We start from the raw sequence: 10100 nt of genomic DNA, 5'->3' as shown, positions 1-10100 counted from the left end.
GCAGTGGGGAATAGGCCACAGGTGAGTGCTAACACCTTGGGAAATGTGGGGACTGCCACATCAGTGGAGGACAACAAAGCTGGCTTCCTGAGACTGAGAGGAGGCTCATACAAGGGGGACCTTGGGGAAAAAGGAGCCTTCCTGCAGCCACTGTGACTGACACTGGAGAATCACTTCTTACACTCTAAATCACTGGGCCTTTGGACTGCAGGCGCTTCTTCATTGCTTATTTGTGGTGATGGGCTCTCTTTCCTTTTCATCAAACTTTGTGTTTACAAAGGGGTGTTTGTACCACCTTACAGGGTCTCTGTCCATAATTTTGATTCAAGCTAAACTGAACAAGTGCAGGATATATTGGCTCCAAGGTTATGCCAGGATACAGCTTTCTCCAGGTGAAATAATCCCTTTCTAACCCCCATAATAGATCCACAAACAGGCAGGATTAGTGTGTGGGTCATCTTAAAAATCTGGTGAACCCCCTCTTGTTCCCAAGTGTCTGTGTTTGAGGGAACTTAGTAAAGGGAGGAGCTTCCGCGGAACTTTTTGTGTTTAGTCTCAATCTGCCAATGATTTACTCACCCTGTGTTGTTGAATTGGAAGATTGGGTGGCGATTTATCAGAAAGTGTAGCAGGAAAAACTTGTTGTTTCTAAGATCTCAAATACTGGTTAACTGCAAGTTTCCAGCTAGAAGGTAGGCTCTGATTCACTGTTTTGTATTTTGTAAAACAGTTATAAGTAATTTGAAAGATAGACCTGCTAAGAATTGAGATCTGTGTTCTGCTTGGTTGGAGCTAACATTTATGGTGAGGAAAACACTGCAGGTAACAGTTCAGAGCCTGGACTTTGGTGGCAGGTGGATGCAAGTTATGGTCACAGCTCTGCTACTTGATAATTGTGTGATCTTGGCAATTTATTTAACTCTGTAGCCTTCAGTTTGCTTCCTTTGTTAATTTTTTTTCTTAGTTCTATTAGTTTTTCAATTATGTTTTCTGAAACTAGAGATACTTTTGCCTCTTTTAATATTCATAGTAGAAATTTCTTTCTCTTGTTTTATCGCATTGGTTACAATTATCAGATTGTAACCAATGATATCAGTGACAATGACAATGGGCATTCATATCATATTCCTGATCTTAATGGGATGTTTCAAATGTTTCATATTAAGTATGATAATTACTGTATGTTCTGGTAGACATTGTTTAAAATCAGCTTAAGAAAGTTGCCTTGTACTTTAAAAAAATTGTGAATGAATCTTAAAGTTAGTCACATTCTTGGCATCTCTTGAGCCAAAATGATACGGCTTTTCTTCTTTAGCCTGTTAAGATAATGCATTTTATCAATAGTTTTCCCTATTAACTAATTATTTTTAATGTCAAATCTTTTTAAAATCTAAGATAAATCCTGATTGGTTATGATGCATTTTTCTTTCTCACACATTTCTTGTCTTTTTCTTTTTTAAAAAAATTTTTGTGATAATTTTCACTATGCTGCCCAAGCTAGTCTCAAACTCTTGGACTCAGGGGATCCTCCTGCCTCAGCCTCCCTAGTAGTTGGGACTACAGGCATGTGCCACCATGCCTGGCTGCATTTTTTCTTTTTAATATTGCTGGACTTGATTTCATAAGATTTTATTTAGGATATTTAAAATTTAAGTTTTTAAATGATATTCATGTATCATTTTCTCATGTGCTACCTTTATCAGCCTTTGCAGCTGTGATTTTTAATTAATTGTGTTGATTTAAAGGAGCAGGCTGGCACAGAGAAGAGGACATGCGGAAGGAGCTCCAGCTCTCCCTTTCAGTCACCTTGCTGTTTGCCTGTGGCTTCCTCTACCAGTTCACCCTGAAGTCCAGCTTCCTCTTCTGCTTGCCTTCTTTCAAGTCCCAGCAGGGGTTGGAAGCCCTCCTGAGCCACAGACGCGGCATTGTGTTTCTAGAGACCTCAGAGAGAATGGAGCCGACCCACTTGGTCTCCTGTGCTGTAGAGTCTGCTGCCAAGATTTATCCTGAGCGGCCCGTGGTATTCTTTATGAAGGGTCTCACTGATTCCACACCGATGCCCTCAAACTCCACATACCCAGCTTTTTCCTTCCTCTCAGCAATAGACAACGTTTTCCTCTTCCCTTTGGATATGAAAAGGCTGTTTGAAGACACACCATTGTTTTCATGGTACAATCAAGTAAGTGTTCAGGGAAACTTAAAATATCAACGAATTGTATATATGGGTAAACTGAGGGCAAGGACTCAGGTCGGAGATGGAACTAGAACTCATATTTGGGTTGACTCTCATTTGGCCCTCTTTTTATGTTGAGAACTGGTTCAAATAAACAGGGGAGACTTGTGTTAGGTGCATCTTTATTCTCGTGTCTTTTGCTTCTAGCCTTATTTCTTTTAGGATCTTGGTTACTTTGGAGACTGTTCTTAACTGAATGAGTTTTTATATCTTTTCTAGGTGTATAGGACACTTTTTTTCACTATCGTTTTAAATCCACTTATGTTAAACTTTTTTTTTTTTTTTTTTGCACCTAAAGGGGAAACCAGGCAATATTTAACATGAAATGATGTAAGTAGAAAATTCATGAAGGATTGGTGAAATGCTGCGATATGGATTGGGTTGTATTAAGATATGATTGAGAAAGTCCTGGAGCTCGGAGGAATTTTGTAATCCCCATGATAGTAGCAAACCATAATAAGGGAATAACATGCCAATCTAATATTTCTCTTATAGAAGAACTGAAATCAGGTTGCTTAAGGAAATTGTAGTACAGCCACTCAATGATTCCATTATGCAGGCTTTAACTATGATTTTTTAAAACTGACATCCTATGAAGACTATAACACAATATGGAATTAAAACCACCTTATATCATAATGTGATTATAGTAGTTATAACGATTTAAGTTATGCAAAAACCCACACACATCTATTGAAAAAAAAAGACCTCAAAGAACTATACAACACACAATAATAGTAGGTGTTTTAGTATAATTGGATTAGGAGTGAATTTAGTGATGAGAAGGTGTTGATTTTACAAATAAAATTATTTTAGAAAACAAAAAGTAATTTAAAAATTGACATAAAAATAATACTATTCGCATTGGGTGTGCTGGCATGCACCTGTAGTCTCAGCTACTCCAGAGGCCGAGGCAGGAGGATTGCTGCAGCCCAGGAGTTCAAAGGCCAGCCTGGGCAACATAGTGAGACTCTGTCTCAAACAAACACACAAGCAAAAATAATACTATTTGCTTGCCACATAAAGTTCTGTCTAAATTCTAATCATAGGCTGTAACAAATATTAGCAAACTTTTTTTTTCTGTATAGGGCCAGATAGTAAATATTTTTAGCTTTGTGGGCTAAGGTGGCAAAATTGAGGATATTATGAAGGTACTTGTGGTAGTTTCCTCCGTCTGCTGTAACTAATTACCACCAACCTGGTGGCGTAAAACAACAGAAATTCGTTCTCTCACAGTTCTGCAGGTCAGAAGTCCCAGATTATTTTCACTGGGCCAATATCAAAGTGCTGGTAGGGCTGTGTTTCCTCCTGAGTTCCTAGGGAAGGATGATCCCTTGCCTCTGACAAGCTTCTGTGGCTGCTGGCATTCCTTGGTCAATAGCCCCTCACTCCAATCTCTGTCTCCATCTTCAAAGCTCTTTTTCTCTGTGTGTGTAAAATCTCCCTCTGTCTCTCCCTTTAAATGACACTTGTGATTGCATTTAGAGCCCATCCAGGATAATCTCCCCATCTTAAGTTTCCTAATGACATCTGCAAAGATACTTTTGCCATATAAGGTAACATTAGCAGGTTCTAGGAATTAGGACCTGAGGTCTTTGGGTAGCCATTATTTAGCCTACTCCCTGCCCCGCCTCATTTGCCTGGAAACTGGGTGGACTCCCCTGGGTGGAGGGCATGCGTGTACCTAGTTGCTGTCAGCTGGAGACATTTTTTGGACTAAGTGACAGACCTGATGAGGAGGGATCTGGTGGGCCAGAAAGGTAAGGGCTGGGGTTGGGAGTGGCTGCTGGGGTCAGTTTATTCTTGGCCTCAGTGACTTCTAGATCCCAAAGTGCCTATCTCTCCTTCTGAAGAGCCCTGAAGTCCTCAGATTGGGACTCATCAGGAGGAGGTGGGGCAGTTTGTGGACTGAGTTTCCACTGTGTTGGCAGTGCCAACAGCAGAGTTCCCAAAAAACAGGTGGTGCTGCCCTGCGCAGTGGCAGGGTGGGCAGAGGGGTAGGGAGGCAGTTTCTGGGAGTGGAGGGGATACCCCAGCTTGGTCTTTGTGGCTCTCAGTGCTAACTTGCTTGAGGGTGCTCCGGGACTCTACAAGTTTCCTGATGCCTGAGCTAGACTAATACCACCTGATATAGTTTGAATATATATCCTCACCAAATCTCATGTGGAATTGTAATCTCCATTGTTGGAGGTAGGGCCTGGTAGGAGGTAATTGGGTCATGAGGGTGGATCCATCACGACTTGGTGCTGTCCTCAGGATAGTGAGTGGGTTCTCACAAGATCTGGTTGTTTAAAAGTGTGTGGCACCTACCCCCTGCGACTCTCTCTCTTGCTTCTGCTCTTGCCATGTGATGCACCTACTCCTGCTTTACCTTCAGTTGTGAGTAAAAGCTCCCTGAGTCCTCCCCAGAAGCCAAGCAAATGCTGTTGCTTTGCTTCCTGTACAGCCTGCAGAACTATGAGCCAATCAAACGTCTTTTCTTTATAAATTACCCAGTCTTAGGTATTTCCTTATAGGAATGCAGGAACAGCCTAACACACTGCCTAAATTGTATTTTCCTCCTTGAAAAAAATCTGTAATTAAATTATTTTGGGAGAAGCTGCATGCCACATCCTTTTCTTACAGATGAATCACGCACATGAGGATATTAAAGCCTCTTTATCATTCTGAACTAAAGAAATATAACTGGATTCAACCCATCACTTCCTAAACTTATTTGAGCATGGAACCCTCTTTCAGTGTGACACATAAATAATCTCTTGGCACTGATGTTCCATGGAACACAGTTTAGGTTGCTCTAAGCTGCACCTTAATTTTACTATGTTGGATTTTAGGAGCAAGATGGGCTCTGAGCTAGAGAGCTCCTAAGTGTTTGCTCTGTCTGAGCCTGCAGGATACTACAGTAGGCTGTACATCTACAGGGATCACACCATAATACCCTAGGGATGCTGAGCTCTGGCATGTGCTTCCCCAGTTAGGCCACCACAGGATAGCTGGGAACCACCTGTTAGGAAAGACTCAAGGTGCCATCACTTCCTCATGACCACTGGGTTTGCTGCACTGATCTGGGCTACTGTAGCCCTTGATGATGCCCAGGAATTAGAACTATGGGCATAGGGTGGGGATGCGTGACTGTTCTCTGAGCAGCGAGAACCTTCAACCTCTTTCTGCTGGTCATCCTTATTGATGCGCTTATGTTGTTTGTGTTTTGTTTTGTTTTGTTTTGAGATGGAGTCTCGCTCTGTCGCCCAGGCTGGAGTGCAGTGGTGCGATCTTGGCTCACCAGAACCTCCGCTTCCCAGGTTCAAGCAACTCTCCTGCTTCAGCCTCCCAAGTAGCTGGGACTATAAGCATGCACTACCACACCTAGCTAATTTTTGTATTTATAGTAGAGATGGGGTTCCACCATGTTGGCCAGGATGGTCTCGATTTCTTGACTTTGTGATCCACCCACCTCGGTCTCCCAAAGTGCTGGGGTTAAAGGCTTAAGCTACCGTGCCCTGCCCCTGGTCATAATTTTTAACTTAAAAAAAATAGGAATGATCATAGTACCTATTTTTGAGGACTTATGTAGATTAAAAAGAGCTTAGAACAATTATTGATAAATGTTAGCTATTATTATTAGGTTTTTGGCAATTGTATACAATGTGACAATTTTTTTTTTTTTTTTTGAGACGGAGTTTTGCTCTCTCGCCCAGGCTGGAGTGCAACGGTACGATCTCAGCTCACTGCAACCTCCACCTCCCAGATTCAAGTGATTCTCCTGCCTCAGCCTCCGGAGTAGCTGGGATTACAGGCACCCGCCACCCGCCTGGCTATTTTTTTTTTTTTGTATTTTTAGTAGACATGGGGTTTCACTGTGTTGGCCACACTGGTCTCCAACTCCTGACTTCGTGATCTGGCTGCCTCTGCCTCCCAAAGTGCTGGGATTACAGGCATGAGCCACCCCCGCCCGGCCTATTTTTTTTTTTTGAGATGGAGTTTCACTCTTGTCACCCAGGCTGGAGTGCAATGGCATGATCTTGGCTCACTGCAACCTCCGCCTCCCAGGTTCAAGTGATTCTCCTGTCTCAGCCTCCCTAGTAGCTGGGATTACAGGTACCTGTCACCACGCCAAGCTAATTTTTGTAGTTTTAGTGGAGACGGGGCTTCACCACCTTGGCCAAGCTGGTCTTGAACTCCTGACCTCAAGTAATCCACCCACTTCAGCCTCCCAAAGTGCTGGGATTATAGGTGTGAGCCACCATGCCCAGCACAATGTGACAATTTTTAACAACCTGTGAAGATTTCTGCAAAGTTTTAGTTGACCTGCTTTCATTTGACTGGATAGCAGAATTTTAAAGACTCTTTATTTTGTCAAAAGCCAGGGGTGGTTGTTTAACCTTTTGTCCAATGTCTTTAAAATTAAAAAACAAACAAACAAACAAAACATTTTGCTATTTCTCTTCAAAATCTTAGCATTCCATATGAGAACATTGACATTTATGCTGATTTATTTTTGTTCTTTTTAAAGTAATTTTCTGTTTTGCCCACATTTTAGCCTTTGCAGTCATCTGTGACTCCTCTCTCTCCCACCCCACATCTAGCCCATCAGAAAATCCTGACCAGCTTCATCTTCATTATGTGCCCTTCCCTCACCCCTACTGTTAGCACCATCATCTCTTGTCTGGATTATGCCAACTGACTCCTAACTTGCCTTTGCTTCTGCCCTTGCCACCTACCAACCCTACCCCAGACTGATTTCCACACAGCAGCCAGAGTGACCCTTTGAAGACTACTTGAGATCACGTCCCTCCTTTCTTCTAAACCTTCCAAATAACTTCAGTCTTGGCCCCAGCCTACATAATCTAGCCTCCCTCCCCACCCCTGTCCAATTCTGATCTCATTGTCTACCCTACTCCCTTCTCTACTCTGCTTCAGCCCACTGCCTCCTTCTTGTTCCCGCACATGGCAAGTGTGCTTTTGCCTCAGGGCCCTTGTATTCACTGGAATACAGACCTGAGCTTCAGTGACTTTTATGCCGTGCATTTGTGGAACTATATGAACCAGGAGGGGAGGTCTGTGGTTAGAGGAAGCAACACACTGGTGGACAATCTCTATTGCAAGAGAAGAGAGTTCTAGGAGTTCCCTCCTCCTGGAACTCTCTTTTCTCAGATATGGGCATGGGTCACCCACCCACTTCATTCCAGTTTCTGGGGGAACTAATGAAATACAGTGCTCCACCCTGGCCCCTTCACAGTCCCTTCACCCAGCCTTTTTTCTTCATAGTTGTTGTCAATATCTGACACATAATGTTTATTTATTATCTGTCTCCTCCCAGTAGGGTTTTCTGTTTGTTTGTTCACTGCTGTATCCTTAGCAGTTTTAATAGAGTTCGGCACATAGTAAATAGGTCCTCATTAAATATTATTAGAGGAATTAGTAAATGAGCAAAGGTATGCATTTTAAGATTCTTTTTACCAATTTTTCAAAGAGCAGACATACTGATTTTTTCATTGTCAGTTGTTAGCATTTTAAGGGCTTTATTTGGTTCTTCCTCTACAGTTTCATATTTGTAGTTTATGTCACCCACATTGAAGAATGAATCATACAGTGCATTGTGAAATCTTTTCTGGATTTCTTCTTTATCTTTCCAATGCTTTAATGTTTTTAAAAAACCATTTCATGAAATCTTTAAAAGGTGCTAAAACCTTTCCGTTGATGCTGATTGCTGCAAACTTTTTGCTTAAATGAAAAATTTTGGAGTGAGGTAAGTTTGGTAAATTTGCAAAATCGGGCTTGTGGCAAATAGGATTTTGGGAAGCTGGCTTCTTTAACCCCTCCCCAGCTTCTCTGGGCCTGGCCTCCTGCTGTGATGCCCCTCCCTCTTCCCCCTGGCTACTTGGGACTGATTTGCACCTGCTCCTGCAGATCAACACCAGCATAGAGAGAAACTGGCTCCATATCAGCTCGGACGCATCCCGCCTGGCCATCATCTGGAAATACGGTGGCATCTACATGGACACCGATGTCATCTCCATCAGGCCCATACCTGAGGAGAACTTTTTGGCTGCCCAGGCTTCTCGGTACTCTAGTAATGGAGTATTTGGGTTCCTCCCCCAGCACCCCTTTTTGTGGAAATGCATGGAAAACTTTGTTGAACACTATAATTCAGACATTTGGGGCAACCAAGGCCCTGATTTGATGACAAGGATGTTGAGGGTATGGTGTAAACTTGAAGACTTCCAGGAGCTGAGCGACCTCAGGTGCCTGAACATATCCTTCCTACACCCCCAAAGATTTTACCCCATCTCCTATCCAGAGTGGAGGCGCTACTATGAAGTGTGGGATACAGACCCAAGCTTCAATGACTCCTATGCCCTGCATTTGTGGAACTACATGAACCAAGAGGGTCGGGCTGTGGTTAGAGGAAGCAACACACTGGTGGAAAATCTCTATCGCAAGCACTGTCCCGGGACTTACAGAGACCTGATTCAAGGCCCAGAGGGGTCAGTGACTGGGCAGCTGGGTCCAGGTAACAAATAGAGCTAACACTGGGTTGCTGCTGCTGCAGTGTGGAAATGGATATTTCCTGGAGTGCCACATTTTCACTTGATCTCCACTGTCCCTTGCGGGGGTGGGCAGAGGGTTACCTCTCAAATGTCAGTTAGGATTAGCTTTCTCTGTCTATAATAGAACAATCCCAAATAATACTGGCTATAAAACATACACTCATGGTCCATGTGGCTGCTTGGCCTCCAACCCACCATGTTTGCATTTCAGGCAGTAGGATGAAGAAAAGAGGAAAGGTGCACTTGCTTTATTTTGTGAAGACTTCCTGCTAGTACCGTATAACACTTCCTCTTACATTGCACTGACTGAGATGTAGTTGCAAGAGAGGCTGGGAAGTTTAAGGAGGAAGAAAAAATGGGTACTGGGGTAGGCAGCGAACAGTTTTGCCACATGTTCTATTTAATACAGTAAGATTAATTCCAGGACCTGTTAGAGCATTGACTGAGGTAAAAGGAGACTTGATTTCTAGTCCTGATTTTGACATTCATTAATGCATTCAGTCAATAAATATTAACTGAGCCTGGTCTATGTGCCAAGCATTGATTTAGATGCTGCAGATACAGCTGGATCAAGCAGATGAGGTCCTCAGCACTTATATCCTAATCCCTGGCCTCATGACCCTGGGACAGCCTCCTCTCCTCCCCAGGGTGTCTGCTGTTCTCTACCCTACCTCTTTCCAATATACACTTTAACCCTGTCATAATTGGCCCATAGAAACAAATTACAAACTTAGACTATTTAAAACTGCTGCCCTTTTTAGATTCACATAAAAATTTACCTCCTGCATTTCAAAATGTCATGTTCAAAACACCATAAATAAATACAATTTTTATTTGTCAATTACAAATAAATTATTTATTTATTTTCAGGAGGTATGAGAATTATACTGTTATGAGAATATTTCAGCAAACACTTATCAGCGAAGATTTTCTAGAACTTTCCTTTTGATAGTTTGCTTTACAGAAAAAAGTTTGTATTTGCCCTTGAATATAAAATTATGATACCTTTTCAAACTATATCCATCTATCCCTCTTTTATTCTAATATTTCCCCCTTTAGGAATCACTGCTGGCCAGGCACAGTGGTTCACACCTGGAATCCTGGCACTTTGGGAGGCTGAGGCAGGTGGATTGCTTGAGCCCAGGAGTTCATGACCAGCCTGGGCAACAGGGTGAAACCCTGTCTATACAAAAAATACAAAAATTAACCAGGTGTGGTGATGCATGCCTGTAGGCCAAGCTAGCTGGGAGACTGAGTTGGGAGGATCACCTGAACATGGGAGGTTGAGGGTACAGTGAGCCAAGATCGTGCCACTG

The 10100-nt window shown here is 42.7% G+C and overlaps 1 protein-coding gene across 1 annotated transcript; it reads left to right on the top strand.

Annotated features, from left to right (window-relative positions):
- Window positions 1–645: 645 nt before the first annotated feature.
- Window positions 646–9304, top strand: A4GNT (alpha-1,4-N-acetylglucosaminyltransferase). The gene is made up of 3 exons (XM_011981754.1): window positions 646–822; window positions 1746–2179; window positions 8144–9304. Exons 2-3 carry the CDS (start codon window positions 1772–1774, stop codon window positions 8756–8758), a joined length of 1023 nt encoding a protein of 340 aa, XP_011837144.1. The 5' UTR covers window positions 646–822; window positions 1746–1771; the 3' UTR covers window positions 8759–9304.
- Window positions 9305–10100: the final 796 nt, after the last annotated feature.

This window comes from Mandrillus leucophaeus, unplaced genomic scaffold (assembly GCF_000951045.1).
Source record: "Mandrillus leucophaeus isolate KB7577 unplaced genomic scaffold, Mleu.le_1.0 Scaffold1050, whole genome shotgun sequence".
Classification (NCBI taxonomy): Eukaryota; Metazoa; Chordata; class Mammalia; order Primates; family Cercopithecidae; genus Mandrillus; species Mandrillus leucophaeus.
This window is presented reverse-complemented; position numbering and strand designations above follow the sequence as displayed.